Genomic DNA, 22,962 nt, shown 5'->3' on the forward strand with positions numbered 1-22,962 from the left:
ACTACATGAGCAGAAATTTCTTTATTCACACACCCCAAGATAATGCAGATTCTAAAGTCCCAGAGTCGGCCCTAAGTTGCACATCGGCCTTCCAGACTTTTTTTGCACCTTCATGAAACCCAGAGTTTAACAGTAAATAAATAAAGAAGAACACAGACGCAAAAAGGTCATCATTACCTGTGTCTTGTTTCGGCAGCCCTTGCATTCAAAGGTGTTGTTGCGCAGGTTAGCAATGGCCAGCAGGCCACAGAGGTTGCAGATGTGTGCTCGGTATGGATCCGACACTTCAAACAGCCGTTCACGCAGAAACTGGGCTGCTCCATGCGAGATCTGGCAGTCCCGCTCCATCTCACCAAAACGCAGGCCACCATCTCTGCACATCATATTCAACATTGGGACCAGCTGCAGGCAAAGTTTATGGCTGCAGCAGAAGAGGACACCCCTTCTAGCCTGCTGCGATGTCACAGACATAACCAATTCAAGTGCACAAATCCGAATGGGATGCTTAAGTGTGACAAAGCCAGATTCTGATGTCATGTATACTCATCCAACAACCCCCCAACAACAACAAAAAAAACAAGAACATCAGGGTTCTCCACACGGTGCTCAGGTTTCATGCCCACCTCTTTGAGGGGAAACTTGGCAATTAGAATGAACATTTTGGTCAAAATTGTTTATCACGTAGGGAAATACCCCTTTTCTAATATACTGCCAACGAAAATCAGGTAGAAAATTAGGCTTTCCATTTAACGCAATGTCACCATCTTGGTGCCATCGTATTTTCGCACATTATATATATATATATATATATATATATATATATATATATATATATACGAGAAGAAAAGTACAATGTATATAATGTCCATCTTAGATTGATGATGAGGGAGCCTCGATTAAATTTAAAGAGAGCACCCCTCTGGTAAGCAGACGCACAGCCATCTGGCATGCCGTCTCGTGATAAAGAGGAGAGGTGCAAGCTTCAGACAGTGGCAGCACCGTATTTTGCTGTGCAAAAATAAAGGCGAAAGGAGCGAGTGAAAGGAGGAAAAACTAGCATCGCGATTCATTAGTGCTGCCACGTGGAATATTTTTTAATGTCGCAACCACGCCAGCTATGTTGTGAAGAGTGAGTGAGTGAAATAACTTTATTGTTGGCTGACGCTGGCTTGAATCACTGGCACACGTTTCACAACCATTTTGAGAGCGACGAGCAGCACATTTATTTGTCCTAACGATGTTTGGCGTTTGGATCAAGCAAAGCCCCATGATCTAGTATTCCATGATTTGGCCACAATGCATTGTGCAAAAATAAAAAGAAAGACTATTTCAGAAGGGACAAGCAACAAGGCCTTTGCTGTTTCAGGTGACATTTGGTAAGTATAACAGGGGTTTCTTGATTTATACATACACGAATACCAGCCACCTACAGCAGCACACTGTGGGGGGGGGGGGGGGGGACGGAGTTATCATAAATGAGCATGACCGCAGTCTTTTCAGCATAGCCCGTAACCCTGGCTTTTGTCTCGTGATTGTGTAATATTTAAGTCGAATTATACTAGCAACTCTGGCACTAGAAGTCCACAATCTGATCTTGATATATGTGTAATCTATGGCTAATAAAATTAAATGTTAACAAACGTCAATTCATGTGCGTATCAAAGACCCCTAATGTGTCTTGCAAAACACTTTCCATTAGACCCTGTCAACTTGTACAATTACAGGGGAACCTCAATTAGACTGCCCCTGGTCATGCAACGACCCGCATTTTACAACGAATTGGTTTGGTCCTGGCAAAACTCCCACAGAAATAATGTATTAATAACCTCTATTATACGACGCAATTTTACGCTGACCTGCCTCATACAATGTTTCTCTGGTACCGTCTGAGATAAAAAAAAAAAAAAAGTTCTAAACAGACTCAAACTGGCACGTAAGCAAACTGCTGATGGCTGGTAACGAGTGCGCAATACCGTATTTACCCGAATGTAACGTGACCACGATTGTAACGCGAGATGCGACTTTCCAGTCACGCGAAATAAAGAAAATAAGAAGACTCAAACTGGTACGTAAGCACACTGCTGATGGCTGGTAACGAGTGCGCAATACCGTATTTACCCGAATGTAACGTGACCACGATTGTAACGCGAGATTCAATTTCAGTCACGCGAAATAAAGAAATAAGAAGACTCAAACTGGTACGTAAGCACACTGCTGATGGCTGGAACGACGTGCGCAAATACCGATATTTCCCCCTTCCAGTCCGCGAAATAAAGAAAATAAGACCGTTAATGTAACGCTAGATGAACGGAAAAAGCAACGGTACCTTTACTTAATGAATCGCAATTTGGAAATGTTCTCTTCACTCATCATGGTCGTCTGAAGAGGTGACGGAGCTTTCCTTGGGCCGTCTTCTCAGGTGATCACTTTCGTAGATAGTTTCACCTTCGCGAAATTTCGCGCGGCTCGTCACTGAAAGTGACCCTGACAAGTATTTCTGGCGCTGTCCTAAGCTCGCTAACAGCACCACGAGAGCTGTCGGCAGTATACTTCGAGGGGTTCAGTGCCGGAACGAGCCGAATCTCTCGAAAGCGAAACTAGCTCCAAAAGTGATCGCCCAAGTATCGTCATCAGATACCGTCGAGCTTGTTTGAGATTTAAGTACTACTTCTTAAAAGACCGCAAAATCATTTCATTCGGGGTTACTACGAGGCCACTTTAAGTTTTTAAGTTGTACAGAGTCTTCCCGACTGGCCTCGCATAGTGGGCCTGCCACTGGTCCCGTCATCTGCAAATCGTCGAATCCTTGACAACGAGACAACGAGACACCGAGCCACGATGGACTTTCCCAGCTCTTCGGCCATCAAAATTGATTGTCTCTCGAAGCGACCGTCATACCGAATGCACTGCATCGCCATAACGTCGCGAATGAATGGAGTCGAATCGCAAAATGCCGTAGGGTATTGCAGAATCGTAACAAGTTGCAAGCACAGCGAAAATAGCCCCGATTCCTACCAAAAACAAGTTCTGACTTAGTCGACTTGTCTATGGATTGGATCAAGACGTAAGGTGACAGGTTGCCATCGTAACGCTAAATATCGCGAGATTCAGAATATTTGTTTCAAAGTGATCAATTTTTGCCATTATTCGAATGTAACATCAGGGTCGAGTTCAAGCAATGAAAGTCATGAAAAAAAAAAAAAAAAAACTCGCGTAACAATCAAATAAATATGGTAATTTTTCAATTTTATCTACCTTCCTTGGAAGCAGTGCAGGTTCGTGCCACGGGCTTTTTCAGGCGGTCTGTACCCATTTTTTGGGCAAGACTGAGCGCACTGCCTATATTCTTAGTTTTTCGATTATGTGACACCTGGATTATACGACGGTTTTGTATGGCCCCCTCAAAGTCGTATAATCGGGGTTCCACTTACTTAGGAATCCATATCATATTGGACTTTGCCTGACCAACCCATATTAACCTTACGAGGGGCGTTCATAAAGTTTGTATTATTGGCATGAAAAAAGAGAGACAAAGAAACAAAATTTTATTGGAAGTTTATTCCTTCTCTACATAATCTCCTCCCAAAGTCATGCACTTCTGCCAACAATGCAAGAGCTGCCGCAGTGCACTGCTGTAGAACTTTTCATTTTGAGAGTTCAGGAAGAGCTCGACTTGAGCGATGACTTCTTCGTCGTCCCGAAAATGTTTCTGCGCAGTGTGCTCTTCATGTGAGGGAAGAAGAAGTCACTTGGTGCGAGGTCAGGTGAATATGGCGAGTGAGGCAAAATTCAGTAGCCTAAGGAGGCTGAATGTGTCGCCGTCACAAGTGCTGAGTGAGCCGGTGCATTGTCATGGAGCAGATGGACGCCTTTCATAAGCTTTCCTCAATGCTTCTCCTTGATAGCACCTCGCAATTTGTTGAGAAGCTTGTAATAGTACTTTGCTGTAATAGTTTGGCCTTTGCTGGCAAAATCTGTGAGAAGAGCACCACAGCAGTCCCAGAAGGTGTTCAGCATGACCTTGCGTCGTGACGGCACAACCTTCAAATTTGTTAGCGCTGGTGAGTTTCCATGCTTCCATTGAAATATGCTTTGAAGTTTTGTTTCAGGGTCATAATTGTGCACCGCACACTCATCCATGGTTATCAGGCGTTCAAAAAAGTCGGTCAGGGTTGCTTTCGCAAAGCATCAACATTTTTTGCGGCTGCTTCCTTCCGCAAGTCTTTTTGCACTGGCGTCAGCAAACACGGAACCCAGCGCGCGGCAACTTTCGTCATATGCAGGTTGTAGTGAAGTATGTTGTGCAGAGAGCCTGCACTTACGTTAACCTGTCCTCCCAATTCTTCAACAGTAATCCGCCGGTCAGCGAGTATGAGAGCTTCCACTTGCACAGCAATTTGTGGTTCACCATCGAGCGAAGGGCGGCCACTTCGTTCGAAGTTGATCAGGCTTGTTTGACTGCACTGAAATCGTCTGTGCCATTTGACAACAGTGTCATAGGCTGGGGCATTGTCACTGTACACTGCCACCAGCTCGGCGTGAATCGTCTTGGCATCTTGTCCCTTCAAATACAGAAAGCGGATCACTGCACGTGCTTCAACTTTCCCAATGGGTGGTGCCATTTTTGTTTTGGCCCCCTAGTGGTGTTGCGCGGTATTATATAGAACATTAGTTTTATATTACGCTAAAACTAGACAGACGCACACTTATTTTGATGCATATTGTGCACGCCTTTTCTAAATCTGTCGCACTGATAATACGAACTTCATGAACGCCCCTCAAACAAAAATAATGCTAACTGCACTTTTGGTTATTCAAATCATTAATTTTTAATAGTTGAAACTCTTTAAAACTATTGCTTTACGAAACATTAATGAGACAGAAATTGGAATAAGCTTCATCAGTCTGGGACCCTAGAAATGTAAACACAACACCCTAGAAGTTATTCAATATAGCTCTGCTCATTTTATTGATTCGAATTACTGTATTTACTCGCATAATGATCGCACTTTTTTTTTTTAATTGACGCAAATTTCGGGGTGCGATCATTACGTGGGGTAAATTTTCCGCGAAATAATATTTTGAGCCCCGAAAACGCAAACAAGTCGTGTATCAGAATTATTACGATAGCTATCATGAACATAACCAAAAATAAAAGTAGAGTAAGGCTTACCTTTGTAATAAACGCACACATTACGCAGGAACTACATGCATTGCATATTGCCCTTTTTCATTCACTGACCCCCTAACTTTCATTCAGAGTCTGAAGCGTCACTGGCGTCAGTGTCGTCGCCGCTCGATTCCCTGTCGGAACCGGCAGTGTCATCACAGTCCCACAGAAGGTTATCTTCCGTTTCGTCGAGCGCGTTAGATATGCCTGTCTTCTTGAAGCTGTTGGCGACCACCTCATCGGAGATGCTACTCCACGCTTCCGACAATCCATGAGCAAAGGACTTCCACGGACGGTCTCCTGATTTTGCCGCTTGGCGTGAAATCATGGTCGCCCGCCGCCATCCACTCTGCGTACAGCCTCTGAACATTGTCCTTGAACGGTTTGTTCAGTGATACGTCCAGAGGCTGTAGCAGCGACGTTAGACCACCAGCGATCACTGCAAGTTCAGTGCGCCGCTCCTTAAGTTCAACACGGACACTGTCGACGAGATGGCCTCGAAAGCTATGCAGCACAAGCAGTGAAGGAAGCAGAAGTGCTCCTGCTCTTTGTCCCCAGACCGACCTAATCCAGTCTACCATGAGTTCTGCCGTCATCCACCCTTTCTCTTGAGCGCGGATGTGGATCCCATGTGGAAACTTTCCCTTCGGAATAGTTTTCCGCTTTAGAATAACATATGGCGGCAGCTTCCGCCCGTCTGCCGTCACTACGAGCATCACAGTGCATCGCTGCTTCTCCGCACCACACGTTTTTACGAGGACACTCCGAGCACCTTTTTGACGGAGTGCTTCGAGGCATGTCGAATGTCAAAGGTGTTTGGTCCGCGTTGCCTATTTATGACAACAGGAAGCCGTTCTTCTCGCGTATTTTCGTGACAAACCTATAGAAGTCGATGACTTTGTCTTCGTACGCGGATGGGAGTCGCTGGCACAACGACGTCCGCCGCCTCAGTGACAGTCCATTTCGCCGCATGAAGCGTGTCGTCCAGCCGGAACTAGCGCGGAAGTCCTTTGTGGCAATTCCCAGCCTCCGGGAAATTGTGCGTGCCTGCGTCCGTGTCATTTCTAACGACACTGCACAACTGTCTTTGCAAACGTCCCTCACGTATTCGAGGACTGCCTTCTCAACGTGAGGGAACTTGCCAGTTTTGGGTTCGCGGAAAGCGCGGCGCGTGCTGTTGGTAGCAATGAGCTTCTCACGCTGATTTGTCCAATACCTAATTCTGATTTCGTCGACGCCGAAATGCCTGCCGGCAGCGCGGTTGCCGTGCTCGAACGCGTAATCAACCGCCTTCAGCTTAAACGCGGCAGTGAAACTCGCGTATCGCCCCATCGTGAACCGGCACTCATACAAGCCACCACAAAGCACACCACCACGTTACAGAATGGTGAAAAAACGCGGCGATGGCGGCGACGTGGCTTTTTCAGGAATTATGGGAATGCGTCGGCAGCTTGTTGTTGCGGCATTACAACAAGTCAACCAACAGGCGGCTGCCGCTGTAACACTGCGGGATATCAAAACCATGTCATCAAAACAAACATGGCGGCTGACGGAGCTAAGCGAACGCGTTTTTTTTCGTGAGTCATGGAGGTAGTGAGTGCGTCACGCGTGTCAAAACAGTTTCTTCCGTCAAAATAATTAATTATTTCGTTTAAATCGGTAAATTTGCGGCAACAGCATAGCCATGTCCGCTTTTAGAGGACAGAAACAGATGGGCGCGTTCAGCTGCCACAGACGTAGAAACACATGGCGGGCATGTGGTGAAAACTACGGCATTTGTGTTTACTGCTATGCTAATACGGCACGTTTCCGCCAAGGGTGGGCAAAAATTAGGAATCTGTTTGGTGTGTGCAGTTCACTTGGTGAGTCTTGAAGAGTTATTTACGTAACATTCGACAAATGGTAAACATGATGATCATCAGCTAGACTTGGCACACGACATATCACTGCGGCAAGTTCGGGGTGCGATCATTACGCGGGGGAAAAAAAATCGAATTTTTACGACAGAATTTAGGGGTGCGATCATTATGCGAGTAAATACAGTACAACAGGACTACTGGCATGAAAGGTATGAAAGCAAGCCTCTTTCTTCCGCCCCTTGCTGCCCAAGATAATTTGTTTTTTAACATAGTTTCATAGACTCTTTTACTACGCAGCACTATGTGATGTGTTTATTTGTACTCCACACTGGGGTCCCATTCCATCGGTGACCCTTATAAGGTTCATGTCCACCTTATAAGGTGGTGTGGTGTTCCGACTTTCGAGCATCACATTTTTTTCGTCTGCAAAAACATAGATAACGTAATTTTACAGCTTTTGTGTCGCCAACGTGCAGTCATAATGCCGAGGCCACTCTGTACACAAAACCTTCGCAGAATGGCGGCATGTCGGAACTGGGCGCCGTTTTCAAAGAGCTAAGCGACGCCGCATTTTGTTCTTTAGATGTACATTTCTAACAGAAATTTGCAGCTAAGTGTGAGAATGCACCAGAAGCAAAAATGACACTGAAAATCTGGTTTTAGGAGCAAATTGCTGCCATATTGTAACTGCTGATGCCAGCTTTAGCATGGTTAATGTTTTAGCGTATTTAAGGGCGAGCCTATGTATAATGAATTACTGATATAATGCATACTTTTTGCGGAACTATTGAGTTCGTCATAAATAATTCAACCGTACATGGTGTTCTATGGACAAGAAGCTATAATGCGGTCGTGGAATTGGTATGTTAACAAGTATGTTCAATGGTCGTGCACCCTTTTTATCTGCCCCACAGATATTTTTAGTTTAATGTACCTGACACCGCAAACGGTTCATGTTGTGCTGTGTGTTTGGTGACAAAATTGTCATACTTTTTTATCCTAGATCACACTCTGATTGAAGCACCAGTACACGACAAAAGTCTAAACTCAGCTGCGAGTCACTAAAAATCTGCCCTGACCCACGGGCCATATGTTGTGCAGCCCTGGAGTAGGAACACCTGATTACAGCAGCTTACCTAGCCCTTCCCTCCATAGGTTGCCGCACGAGAATCTGGACAGGACCTCGAGCTCGGGAGTGGATCTTGTCATCCACCATGTGCTTCAGTCGCTGATAGTAAGTAGGTCCCAAGAAGATCTGTGCATTAATTTTTCGGCCTGTGTGTCCATTGAACATCACCTGGGCAGCAAAACAGGCACATGTGTAAATCCAGACTTGTAAAATGAAACCAGCAGCAGAAAGGGCTAAATGCTTTCTTTTGTCAGGGAGTGGCACAGTCTTCCAGTAGCATAAAAAACCCATTATGAAACAATGGAAAGGTGAAATGCACAGGATGGATGCTGATAGTGTTTGCACCTTCGTCTTTGTTGGGTGGGCAAGCTGTAAAAACCCGCATTTTATTTAAATGTGGTGCAAAGCAGCAGGTACCTATCACCATCAGGTGCTGCAATGGAAGTGGAGAACTGAAACGACGAACACCCGTGCCTGTCATGCCAAAAATTTGCCATGAAATACATACTGTAATGCAGAAAAGAAATACTGTATTCACCAGTATCATGTAAACCATTGTACAGTTCCCCCGTTGCCAGGCTGCACGATAGCAGCTCCAGGGAGGCAGCAAGAGGGGAGTGATTTATGCTGCCAAAACTGTGCAGCATGACAGTTTAGAGTGACCAAAGAAAGTCTTTTGCATGCAGTGGGAAGAGACAAAGTTTCCGAGGTCCCAAAAAAGGAGCCTTTACAGATACTGAGAAAGACTTGACAGCTTACGCCTATGTAAATCAGCAATGCTCTCTGCATCTTGCAGCAAACTTCGACCTACTTTGGCAAGATGCGATGGAGATCGCTATTCAGGAAGACTAATGACCGTAATGATATACAAACATCGCATAGGTGGACACTGATTGGTCATACTTTGCACAACGTGGTGCATATAATAAGGCTATGTACATGGTGACGCAATGTCACCCACATCGATCTCTGCCAGTGGCCGCTTACACCTTCCTTTCTTTAACCGTAAGCGAGCTACTCAGAGCATTTTTCCAATACTTCAATGCCTTTTACCCCACTATTACCTGCCTATTGATATTTTGTCCAGCCAAGGGCCCAGTAACATATTTTTGCTCAACTAACAAAGAGGCTATATGCGCACTAAAAAGAGGCTTTATGAATACGGACCCAGGGCCCGTATGCACAAATCTCTCATGCTAGAATTGTTCGAAAAGAAAATTTCAGCCAATCCTGAATCTGGAAATATTATAAGCAAAGGCGGCTAGGCAATGGAAAAGATTACATACGAAAGAAACGCTTTGTGAATTCAGCCCTGGCAGAATTGTGGATGAACAGCGAAAGTTTAACCTTACAGACGCTATGTACACAAATGTGTATGCCAAAATAATGCATCAAAAGCAACAGCATTGATTAAAGTGAGGATATTTAAAATGTGTCCCATACATCTTGAAACGCTTCTGATTGAAAGAGTGCCGCAAGTTTTAATTACACAGGCAAATTGTATTAGTAAAACAAGTACGAAGGTATGTCATTGGGCATTTTGCTTGGTGTGAGTATGTCATTGTATGCAGCGGCTTCACTTCTTTTATTGTTTTTCACAATGCATTGCACCAGTAATTTTCAGGTGGCTGGATAGGTGCATTTCAAGTCCGGTAGACATGAAATAAACTATTTTATGTTCGCATATCTAATGTTACTTCCGTGAGTTTTCACATGGAGTCCACATTGTGAACTTGACAAAACTCACAAAAGAACTGAAAACTCTCAATCTATTCTGCAGCTGTATGCTTTTTATGATTCTGGAGATGCAAGAAATGCAGTGAAAATAAGTTTTCAATCAACACAACTAATTGGCATAAAGGGTTAAGGACAGTAAGCACGTCATATCGGACCAGACATCTGCAGATCACTGCTTGAGGTGTAACACAGGAAAGTGAACCAATGTCTTCCACCTCGTATAGGATAGCCTTTACCCAGCACATACGCAGTATAATAAGCAGTGTACTTGCAGCCCTTCATCACTCGAGTTTTCCGCAAAGGAAAAAGTCAAGAGGGAAGCCAATGGTCAGAAAGAGGACTGTGGACTGTTGTACAATCTTTCTCTGATACGTCTTTGTCCGCACAATTTTAACTTGTCCTTTGTTAGTTCACTTTCTCTCTCCCATTTCTCCCTAGAATGTCACTACCAAGAGGGCAGGTCATTCCTGTTTATTATAAATAAAACATTTGCAACAACCTGGGATAGTAAGCAAGAAGAGCTTAGATGTTGCGGAAGCATATGACAGAAGCAATATGTAATTTCCATTGCACCTACTTCAAGGCCAACTGAAGCAAAATATTATTTGGGCTAAATTGCCTATAGATGCATAGCATATACTATCAAAGTAATCTTAGCAAAGCCGTAGGGCTGGTAATTGCCTACTTTTCTTATTATCTGTATCCAAATAGCACCTAAGCAGATGACGCGGGCACCTGGCAGTGAGCGGTAGCAATGCAGCTGTGGTGAAAGTACCAGAACCATACACATCTGCTGATCTCTTAGTTGCACCCAAGTGCCCTGCTCAACAGCTGCAAGTTGGATGTCTCTCTTGGTCTGGTTTCTTGCAGCACACATAATTTGAGCTGTTACAAAAATGCCGCCGCACTGCGTGGCCATTGGGTGCTTAAACATGTATTCGAACACAAGCAATGGCTGTGCAGTACACAACGCTTCACAGAGCAAGGCAGAACATGTCTTTCCTGTCCCAGATTTCAGGGCGTAAGCATGCACGGCACCACAGCAGGCAAGTGAGATGCGGGCCAGCTAACGCACAGAAAGCATGCAAACTGCACTTGACGAAGCTGCACAGGCTACATTTCGCGAGCACAGTCACTTACCCGTGCAAGATATGCTTGCCAAGCGCTCTATCAGGATTATTATAAGTACGATAGTTGCGATGGCACACAAAGAGCAAAGGTAAGTTGTCAGACTCAGGGGCAACATCCTCAAGCAATCATTTCTGGTGGTGCATCATCTTCGAGACACTTTGCACTTCTCCACATCGGACACTTTTAGACACGGATTTCTGACAAAGCCTTTCCGACACAACGCCAGGAACGCTGTCAGGAAGAACTGCATTTGTCACGAAGGAGAACCCGATGCAGCAGCTATGGTGTAGATGCAGCAGCAAGCAATGCCGTAATGCGATGCTGCCAGAGCGAAATGGCAAAACTTTACCACGGCCCGAGTCCGGCCATGACTTTTACGCGCACTTTGCACCGAGCCTCAGCTACTTTTCATCCTTGACTACAGATAGTGGTAGTTGCTTTCTCGGTCGACTCAGTCTAAGGTAGCTAAGGTCTGTGGGGACGCTTGACTCTCTTGCGTCCCCTTATATAGTTTTCTCTGCATGGTTCTCGCACCTCCTGTAATTTGGCTTCTCTGCATAGCCGTGTGCCGCCGGCGATCGGTGTAGCTGCAGAATAGCACAAGAGATGGCACAACTGCTATGCTGTTAGCACCACCTAACGGCAGGGTTACTCGGGCACGAGAGGGAGTAGCCTCTTCCTCTCTGGCGGCATGTGCAGTTATCTCGTACGCTGGCCGACCGCCCCAAGAAAGGCTTCAGAGCGGGACACCAGGGTGGATTACCTCAATCGTTCGAACGTGCCACTGTTCGCGTGACTGTACATGTGAACGATGAGGCATTGGTGTCCACCATGGGGGGAAAACATGTTCGCTCAATATCTTTGTAGCGGCGAGTCGGACTTCCTCAATTTGTCCGTGCCCATCGGCATAATTTATTGGTGGTATTTGGCTAGCTGGCATTGGTGTATGAAAGGTGTAACAAATGTCCTTTTGATTGTTTGCACTGCTGCGTTATCATCCCTTTGCCCCAAGAGCGCGTTTGGAGACCCCATTACACAGTCATAAAATTTTCGTTGCAGTTGGCCTTTAAACTTGTGTGATGAAAATCCACCACCCAGCTAGGAAGCACTTTTTATTTCAATGGTCATAATTATATTCAGACTAAAGAAAAAGTATTTGACAGTCACCTATTTAAAACATGAGTGCATTAGTAACATGTCTGCCCTGCGACACGACACATTGAAAACCGTACTAATGATGTTTCAACTTCTGAAATCAGGGGAAGGGGGTGTGTATTTACAGATGAGGTAGCATAGTTCAGCCACAAGTGCACGCAATGCGTGGATGAAGCCCCAGAAAATATGCCTAGCCTCTTATTCTTTTCGGTTTCACTCCAGAGTGAAAAAAAAAAATAATGTTCCAGTTCGAGCAAAAATAATGCTTTTTTTTTTGTTCAGTTCCAGTTCAATAACCTGTAACCAAACCACTTAAGTTGTTCTAAGGTTTTGCAAATTTTCAGCGACAAATCAACTAAAGATTACAAGGATAACGGCCATGTCAGCTGGCCTGCCAGACATACCCATATGCCTTCCTTACCTCATTTCCTCTTAGGTGGTAGCCATACTCCTGAAGGAGGTTGGAGATCTTCTGCACGTTGACAGAATCATTAAAAGGCGTAGCATCACCGATTTCACCCTTGTTGGCGGAGACCTTGCCTTGCAGGCACTCAATAAGATGGCCGATGGTCATACGAGAAGGGATGGCATGGGGATTAATGATGATATCTGGTGTCAGGCCTTCAGCTGTAAAGGGCATGTCCTGAAACAGAAAACCAGTCATAAGACCTTGCAAGCATGCCCATATTTTTATGCCATATTTTGCAAACTGAGTAGCACTAACAAACAGGTTAAAAAATGCTACTGACCAATGCAAAAATGTTGAAAGCTCCATATTAATTTCATGCTAACACTGTTTCAAAGCAAAGGCTTAACCTCATTCTTAACTTGATCCCAGGTGCCTACACTTTAAACACTACATTGCAATAATGGTGCTACAGACAACACAAAGTTATTATACTATTACACTTCAAACGTCGACATAACAAACTTGAAAGGGGAACCAAAAATACCTCATGATATTGACGATCCCGAATGTATCGAACTCGGGTGGAGTTGCAAAATAGTTCAATATGTTTACTCGAAATAATACATATGCCTATCTGAAGCTTATCTATAATCTCCGCAAGGCTCGGGCATTTTCCTGACATCGTCAAATGTAGTAATTTAAAGATGTTACTCCAAGACCATGCAGAATGCACAAAAGTTGTCGCAAGTCGATCGTGCCACGGAATAGTTGTTTACTACTAAGCACAACGCTAATCCTAGAAAGTCCACATTACCTGGTCGCAAAACCACGGTGCGTGTCGCGGTTGCTAAAGTCCTTGTCGCACATTTTGTTCAGCATAAGGTAGAAATGGACGCAGTGCAGGAGAAACCAGCCTGTATGGATATGCACAGTGCCGCCGACAACGGAGTTGTCTTGCGAACCGCACGTAAATGTTCTTGGCCGTGCGTCCTTTATAATACGCCGTTTAAATAGACGATTGTCATATATTGGCAATTGAGTCAACCAGGCAGATGCTGTTAAATTTGTATTGCAGAACATCCTAATCCTCGTAAAAATGGACCCTGAGCACGAATATTTGAAACATGTTCAGCACTAATTGGGCCATCAAATCGTACAGTGCACGTTGCTGCTGCAGTATGGCTTTTCCATGTGGCTGCCACAAGTGGCATGCGCTGGTTTTGTTAAATCCAAACTGAACAAACTAAAAATCTATTTACATGGGGGTTCATCATGACCACTCGCGTAACAGTGACACGCCATTCACAGAAACCCCTGGTCTACAAGAAGACAAACCGGTGATGCAACTGACACCTCCAGTTTGGCACCCTGTGTCTGGAGCTGCTCAGTGAAAAGATTCGAGTGTCATTCACACATTCTGGTGGAATGCGTATCGAACCAGGAGGCCTTTCGCTTTCTTGAAGCAGCGTCACAATCTGCTTTTGCCAATAACGAAGACTGCAATGTGCACAAGCCATCCATGTTTGTAGTGAGCAAAAAACATGCACCTTGCTGATCTTTCTTCCATGGCATGTACTGCCCTTCAGATTCGATGTTTTGTTTAGCAGTGTTTGCCAAAACAGTACTGTTTCGTAGCATTGAAAATTTCCGACGGTGCAGCACCGTACTTTCAGGGGTGTGGTGGTGGTGAAGAGGAGTTCGATGAATGCATTCTACAGTGCTACACTTTAGCATGGTATTTCCAAGAGGATATTACAACCATTCGACATGGACAATAATTCAATATGTCTAGGTTTGATATGCAGTCGATCCCGAATATATCGAACTCAAAGGGAATTGCATTGTACCTATTTTTGATATACAGTAAAAGCTAGTTAAATTGGATCTCACGGGACCGGAGAAAATGTCCGAGTTAACCGAATTCCGAATTATCGAAAGGACCATGAAAACAAAAGGAAAACGTACACGGCACAAACCTTTATTTCTTGAAAAAGTGCGTTATTTTCGTCTGCCTCGCCATCGGAATTTCTGACAGAACGATCTTATTTAATCCCATCAGGTGGTGGTGCGCACGTATTTGAAGCGAGAAGCACAGTGACCCTTTCTTTGCTCCTCTTCCCTCCAACGCACGGGTCGCCCTTGAACGTGATCGTTTTTTCCGGCAAGGCTTTAAAAAAGAGAGCCGTTTCATCGGCATTGAAGACGTTGGCAGGTTCATAACGAGCCAGGTACTGGGGAAGCTCGGTTGTCTTCCAGTCAGCAATACACCGTTCATCCACTGCTGCTTTTTCCCCGCACACGTTTCGAAAGACCAACCCGTGCCTTTCTCTAAAGCGGGCAAACCAGCCTTCAGACGCACTGAAAGATTCGATGTTCATTCTCAGTGCGTACCTTTCAGCTTGCTGACAGATCAAAGGTCCACTCAAGGGAAGCTGGCTGTTCCGCATGTCTGTTATCCACCGCAGCAGTGCGTCTTTCAGCTTCGGGTGTGCTGCCGTCCTTAGTCGTTTTCGTTTTCCGGTGAATTTGCCGCTGTCAAACGCCTCGAAAATTTTTGCTTGGTTCTTCACATAGTCGGTTAAGGTGCTTCTCTTAACATCGTACTTTTTCATTATCTCTTGTCGAGAAACACCTGCATTCACGTCTTTCAATATCATCACCTTTCTTTCAAGATCATTTGCTGGCTGCAGTGGCCGCTTAACTTCTGTGACGGTCGCCATCGGTATGAAGCGCGACGGCGGCGGCAACGTGCACACACACAGCCGCAACACGCGAAGTCACAACACAAAGAACTACGTCAACCAAGTCACGAAGTACACCAGTAGGCGTAGCGAGCATCTGTTAGTAGACAATGGATGCGCCGGTGGCCCAAGCGCTTCCGCCGGGTGGTGACTAGCGCCACCTAGCCACTTACCCCTCATTCACTATCATCATGATCATATTCTGCTGCAGTTCGTTCGGTTTCGGTTTCTCTAAAACTCCGGTTCCGCCGTCGGTTACGGCAAGCGGTGCTTGAGCCTCCAAGCCGCCGAGATCGCGCGACTCTGGAGTCGCGCGGAGTTGTCCGAGATAACCGGTGCGCGGCTAAATCCCTCCGAATTAATGAGCATTTGACCCCATTGAAATATACACAGTTTTGCCGGGACCGCGCCGAGAGTCCGAGTTAACCAAATTTCCGAGTTAACGAGGTCCGGATAAATGAGCTTTTACTGTACTGATAATTCGAAGTATAGATAAGCCAATCTGAAATCTCCGCACGTCTCGGACGGTTTCCCGAGATCGTGAAAAGCGGGCACTTACAGATTTGCTTCTCCAAGGCCATATTGAACACACAGACGCTGACTTTTTTTTTCCTCACGAACTTTCAATCGTCTTTGATATACTGATTGCAAAGCTAACCCTAGAAGACCACATCACCTGGATGAGAGATGGTGATGCAGCTCACGCGCTTCGAAGTGCAAAGAAATGGACGCACCGCAGAAGAAAACTAGCCCGTATGGATACGGGCCGTGCCGCCATGAGCGCACTTGTGGCCTACTGAGAATCATGCGCGTGCCTGCCCGTCCACGTATTTATTACAATAACAATACCGCCGTTTAAACACATCCAATTGTCACACGTGGGCAACGAGCTAGGCAGACTGTTGCATCGGGTTTTGGAACAGAGTTCCTATTGGAAAAAGTCCGCATGTCTCTTCTTGTGTGCCGCTTCGCGCTCCGCTGACGCCTCGCGACCAGTAAATCTCTTCGTTTCCCGGCCCTTCCCCTCCAGCCGTTGCGTCAGTGACAGAAGATAAACAAACGCTGTTCGTTTCAAAAGTGGCTTTCAGCTTGCAGAACATCTAAGTCCATTCCCACTCACGTGTAACCGTGCGAGCACGAATAAAACGCATTCAGCGCCGACCCGCAAATAGCACAGAGACGAGTCTTGCGCGCTGCTGCTGCAATGGTAGAGTGGCCGCCCTGAAAAGGCGTTAGTCTCAGGTTCGATCCCCGGACCAGGTCGAATTTTTCTTCAACTGCAAAGCTTTCTTTCTGGGAAACCCGTCTAGGTTTCCTTTGTAGCGTCTGGCTACATTAAGGTGGATGACAATTTTTCCTTTTATGATACTTCATTCACCTTACAGGATTCAACAGAACTGATTTGCCAATTAAGAAATCTGCAGGGAGCCAGGGCATTCATTAAAACTCAGCTCTGTGACCAAAATCCTTAGTGCATTCAATAAAGGCACACACAATAGAGAGTTTTAGAATAGGGACCCCAAACGTTTTGGGACCCCAAAGAAATAGCGTCGACACCACTGCGCATGCGCGAGACGCAAGCTACGTTTGGGTTTTGCATTGGGCACACAATTTGACCGATTTAACGACTGGGGCAGAAGCTGCCCCAAAAGCTTTGCGTCAACAAACATGGCGGTACCCATCAAAGCGACGGCTATCTAAGTACCTAACTGGGCTTGATTTGTGGTAACGCGTGAAGTTCGTAAGCTAGGAGAAGTGATTGCGGTTATCGCTTTCTCTCAACTAACGTGTGTAATGAAGATTGATTCATTAAGATTGAAGATTGATTCATTCCGAATTCGATTGTCGATTTCATGGCTCGTAGGCGTAACATGAATTAGCTTGGCTGGTGAAGGCACGTAAAGTTGGTTACTCATAATTAAGAGCAACAAATCGCTTGCTGCTAATAGAATAACATCTAAATAGTAATTTAATGCAAAACCACGGAAGTCAAAATTACTCTTCTTATAATAAAATGATCTAGTTTACTTTAATATTTATAATAGTTTTTCTTTGACACTATAGTGGCGCTGCAAGCGCAAGACGCTATTCCCAAATGCAAAACCCTATTCTAAAACTCGTCACTCCTGCATGCCCCAACGCTAACACCCGCAAAGCTCTTTGGGGCCCCTATTCTAAAACTCTCAAATAACCACCTACAGCAAGTTTCTCAGAAAAAAAGAAAAAAAATGTTGTTATCGGGCCTACAAGAACACCATGTTTTATTATGTCCATATGCGTTCATGCCAGAGCTGTGGCCTGTGGTAACTGTAGTGTTATTGCATCTTTTTTTTTTTTTTTTTGTTTAGGTTAACCTGCCATATAATTAGATCAATTCCGTCAATCCCATCAAAATGAAAAGTGCCATCTTGATGGCACTTTTCTGGCATAAACTGTTCATGTAGCAAAGAAGACAGGCGTGTGCTTTGGGCGCATCATCAATGCCTTGCTGCAGGATAGAGCTAGCGTGCTCGGTGCCCGACACTTGATCAACAGACCTGCCTGTTTGTAGTTCTCGTTTGGCAATGAAACCGCATTACAGTTGGTTCAATATTCATAGCCGACTACAAAGGAACCTCACTGATACGGTTCTACGTAATATGTTTTTCGGGATAATACGTTTTTTCGTTTCCCGATAATATGACTTGGTTGGATGATACATTGGATGATACGCTTTATTTCCCGGTTCCCGTAAAGATTGTATCAACGAGGTTCCACTGTAAGAGGACACTCAAACAGTTGCAGATGATTGCCATCATGCCAACAAGCCTCGAAAAGGCCTTTGTGAACCTACCTCTTGCCGATAGGTGATACCACAAGTGCCTTTCTGGCCGTGCCGGCTGGCAAACTTGTCGCCAATCTGTGGGATGCGCACGGAGCGCACACGAATCTTGCAGAACTTGTAACCTTCTGCATTCACAGTCAACATCACCTGGTCCACAATGCCCGTCTCACTGTTCCGCAAGAATGTGCTGGCATCACGCTTGGTGAATCGCTTGTTGGTACTCTCCAGCTAAAAAGAAGGTTGCACAGTCACGTCAGCTGCTATAGTAATTATTGCTAGATGCCAGTCTTGCAGTACAGTAAGATCTCAATGGTTCGAAGTTGGTTTCCCTTTCTTAATTCAGACACTGCTTCATACTAACACATTTTTCATGCTTTCAAGAGTTCGGTATCACTTATATGTCATTAATTCATTATGTAATGTGCTGCCCTTGTAACATATGGTTGCCCAAGCCCGTTTTTCTTTTTTTCTTCTTCTTCTCACAGAAATAGCTTGCATAACTATCCTTGCCATTCACCTAATCAAAGTGACCACGAATAAGACTTTGCTTTCTCTGAACTAATTCTCGATCACCTTGAAATACAAATGAATGGCATGGCACTGCAGCAACCACAAAAAACCTGAAGCAGTGAAACAGAGAAGGCAACAAACAGCTGGAACCAAACCCTTCTGCCTGCTTGTAAAGGTAATCTGCACGAACTGGCCCTAGTGAAATGCAGTTAACCCAAACATGATCACTTTTAAACTGCCTCAAATGCATATGCACATTTATCCCAAGCATGCAAAGCACACTTCTAGCAGCCTCATTTAACAAACATTGACTGTACCCCTGACGCACGTGCAGCCCCTTGAAGTAAATTTTTTTTTTTTCACACTGAAGAAGGGTTCAATTTACCTGACACTTAATGCCCACTTCTTTTCTTGGCCACGACCCAACAAAACTAGCGAAAACCAGTGCATCCACAAATGTGGACACTGCGCCTCAAGGGGATACTAAAGAAATCGATGGACCCTTCTTGTAAAATTCTGTATTATACTTGCATCATGTATGCTTTAGCATGACACAGATGAAATGTAGCTGTGTACAGTATGAAAAATGTGGCTGGAGGTTGTGGAGGTTCTCGAAATGCAAAAACTTTTGCGTCTCGTGTACAGCGTCATGGCATGGCAGCATAGTGTTTTGAGATAGCTGCTGCTAGATGCATTCACAAAGAAAGAGCTTGCAGTGATAAAATAAAAAGAAGGAATATATTGAAGATTATTTAAAGATGAAGGTGTCACTAATAGTCGCAAAGCCTTACCTCTAACATAGTACACAGGGTGACTTGAGAAGCATGGAATCCGTGTGTCATCACACGACCCACTCTAACGCTAGATAAAAAATAACTTCTGAAACTATATTTACTTTTCATTTCTTTGATGTTGCTAATTAGAACACACACAAAAAAAAAGAACATTACAAGTTCCCTTCGAAGGTGAAGAGAGCCAGCGTGGAGCTATCGGCTCTTATTGATATGTATATCACGACTCAACAGGCAGACGCTTGATTATAGTAAATGTCCAATGACATCATTGAAAGGAACCTCCCATTTACAGCAAGCTAGGGTTTGTAAATTGTAAGTAATGGGGTTCATAAGTCAAAAGCTCTGAGCCAATGTGTGAGTGCAGCTACGTAATAAAGCATGCATTATCTTGGCCTCTGGACACAACAAGCCACCAACAAGGCAACAAAAGTGCTACATGTGTCCCCTTGGCAATAGGTCGCGTCAAATTACTTCACTGTATCTATATACACAGACAGCCCTGGGCAGGTTGTCTACGTAAGGCCGTGAACATGTCTCACATTTTTGTGGATGGCCACGACATCACTTACGAACATTGGCTTGCTGTAAATTGGAAGGTTTTCGTCAATGATTTCACTTGATATTTGCTATAACCAAGCTCACATGGGCTAAGTCGTGAAACACATATCAGTAAGAGCCTAGCTCCAAGTCGACTCTCATGATCTAGGAAGAGAACTTGGAATATGTTTTTGTTTGTGTTCTTATGACAGAACGCCACAGAAATGAAAAGTACATATACTTTGAGACATGTCAGATAGGGTCGTGCAGTGACAAACACGAATCCCATGCGTCTCAAGTCAACCAGTGTTCTTAGACATTTGAGGTAAAGTTTTCCACATCTTTATCTTTACAGAAGCTTAAATATATTTTATTTCTACGTAATTTGCACTGCTGTAAGTTGCTTCTTAGTGAATGCATCAAGCAGCAGCCATCTGAATTACAATGCTGCGATGCCACAAAACTGCAAACGAAATGCAACATTTTGAAGACCTCCCCATCTCCCAGCCACTCCTTTATCATGCTGCACAGCTTCATTTCATTTGCATCAAGCTAAGGCATACAAAATGCAAGCACAATACATAATTTTACAACAATTGATTGGTTTGTTTAATATTTGGTCAATAGAAAATTTTCAATTGCCTCAATGCAACAGCAGGGCTATAACAAATGCCACAGTAGAAGAATGTGAATTACATTGTGTTTTTGCATCCCACTTTATTGGAATGTGGCCACCACAGCAGGGAGTTCAACCAGTGACATCGTGTTAAGAAGGAAAGCGCCATATCCACTGAGCCACCATAATTGAAGTTAGTCATACCTTTTTATTTCTTACAGACCCTTTTCACGGAGAAGTTTGCTAAAGAAACGAGATGACGCTTTTGGCGGTGCGCAGCACATTGCCTCAAGCGAAAAGCGCACGAATGTGAAACCATTACCGCTTCTGCCCTACTACTGTGCGATCAGCTGTCGGAAATGCAACTGAGTAATCACTAACGCACTGTGCTCCACTCATGCTCCAAAACATGGAGGACGTCGTCGAGGGCGATCATCACTTACTGCTTGACCGTGAAATTTGCGTCGCTAGAGGCATAGCTGAGCTACATGAAGGGAAAGCAAGAGTGATGTTCACAAACTTCAGCCACGAATACAAGCACATTAAAGGGCCCCTAAACCACCCAGAGGTCGAAATTTAGTTGTGGTGTTGCAGTTGTGCACGAGTCTGCAACGAACACGTAGCTGCGAGAATTTTTCGAAATGGTGCCGTAATAGCGGAGTTACACACGTTTGATGATCGAAAAACGGCCCTCGCTCGTTTCGCTCTTTCCTTCGCTACAGCTGGTCTCTCCTCCTCGCCGATTGCTGCTCCAAATGTCACGTGACATACGTCATCGCCAACGCGCTTCTCAAAACACTGCCTACTTCCGGTTAAAGCACGTCCATGCTAGCCATGCTAGCGGCACATATGCGGACGACGATACAGCCTCCAGTCTGCCGCGCGAGAAGTGTCCAAAGTAGACGACAGTTCGGCCGGTGCCCCGCCCGCAGCACGATCAACGGGCCAATCGACGACCGCGAAGCTGCGCCGCGCTTCTGCCACCGCCGACCGGCAACGAAAACATCGGCTGCAGCTGAGTGCACAGCTACCGACGGGAGACGACCGGCTCGGCTGTGCTCGCATCGTAGCCGTCGGCGCCGCTAATATCAGCGTATTTTCCTTCTTTGTGTACAATTATTGCGAAAAGCGATAACAACGATAATAAAATATTGCGGCTTGTGAGCGTCGGTAATTCATTTCGAAGCGCCGTCCGCTTTAGCTTTGAAGGGAACCGGAAAAGGCCTAGCGACGATATCGGCGCCGTCGAGCGATCAGCGGCGGTGAGGCTGCCGCACAAATGAGTCCCGGTCTCATCCTCTCTACGTACGGCAAGGAAATCTCGTCGCTCGAGAGCAAAACCGCTGTCGAACGGTGGCCCGCGAATGGCAAAGCGTGCCGGTAACGTGGACGTGAACTCGGCGCTTCTCGGCTACCCGCTGTTGTTGCGGTGCCAGAGCGTGTTATGCGAAGCGTGCCGCTATGAACCCCGTGTTGCGCGCACGTCTGGAAAGGCCAACACTGTCGCACTCTGTTCGCGCAGCTAATGAGACCGCTAAGCATGACTGTGTTGGCACACGAGCGATTTGGTTTTTGCGTTGCGGGCTGTGATTACAGATGCGCAAGCGTGCACAAGCGAGCAACACGGCGAGGACGAGCAGGGAGCGCGCCTACCTCCTAGCAGACAAACCGGAAGTCGTAGGTTCTTGTTCGACCAATGGACATCGTTTCCACCGTTGACATCACCAGATTCCCCCTGCTGACATCATGACGACCGCTGGGGTTACCGGAAAAGCGAGGGGAGGAGGACGGCATTGTTTTTTTGGTTTTGTGGCGTGCCCGCGGCGCGTAGCGCTGCAGCGTTTGGCATCGTTGATCGTGACGGCATTCTGAACTCGATGCGCCTGTTTACTTGCAATGTTCAAAAAATATCTGAGGTGGTTTAAGGGCCCTTTAACAATGGCACCACGGTCGCCTGCATGAAGAAATAGTACAAGCCAGCAGTGCTTTCGCCTTCACAGATTCTAGCGCACCTGCAACAACGACTGTAGTACCTGAACCAGCTTTCGATGTCAATCAGAACCTTCCCAAGCATAAGAAAGAACAGCTAAAAGCCCTGCTCCTGCAATACAAGGACTGCTTCTCGTCGTCATCAAAAATTCGACAAACCCCTGTCACCATGCAGCGCATCATAACCGACGAAAATGTCCGCCCACTTCGTCAGGGCCCGTACCGAGTTTCGGCGTACGAACGTGAGGCCATAAGGCAACAAGTCAACGAAATGCTACGCGACGACATTATCCAGCCGTCCAAGAGTCCGTGGGCATCCCCCGTGGTGTTAGCGAAGAAAAAGGATGGAACCCTACGTTTC

The 22,962-nt window shown here is 45.5% G+C and overlaps 1 protein-coding gene across 11 annotated transcripts in view; it reads right to left on the reverse strand.

Moving 5' to 3' along the window:
- The window catches only part of LOC119455432 (DNA-directed RNA polymerase II subunit RPB2), a 209,761-nt gene that overhangs the window by 151,468 nt on the left and 35,331 nt on the right, over positions 1–22,962 (reverse strand). For 2 of the 11 annotated variants that reach the window (XM_049668766.1, XM_037716836.2), the window contains exons 10-13: positions 18,165–18,383; positions 12,603–12,824; positions 8,166–8,326; positions 178–373 (exon numbers count right to left, since the gene is read on the reverse strand). The exons of 6 other annotated variants lie outside the window; for them this stretch is intronic. In XM_049668766.1, the coding sequence (XP_049524723.1) occupies positions 178–373; positions 8,166–8,326; positions 12,603–12,824; positions 18,165–18,383 (798 nt within the window). The remainder of the gene's footprint in view (positions 1–177; positions 374–8,165; positions 8,327–12,602; positions 12,825–18,164; positions 18,384–22,962) is intronic. 3 more of the 11 variants (XM_049668767.1, XM_049668765.1, XM_049668769.1) reach the window with 3 other exon arrangements.

This window comes from Dermacentor silvarum, chromosome 6 (assembly GCF_013339745.2).
Source record: "Dermacentor silvarum isolate Dsil-2018 chromosome 6, BIME_Dsil_1.4, whole genome shotgun sequence".
Classification (NCBI taxonomy): Eukaryota; Metazoa; Arthropoda; class Arachnida; order Ixodida; family Ixodidae; genus Dermacentor; species Dermacentor silvarum.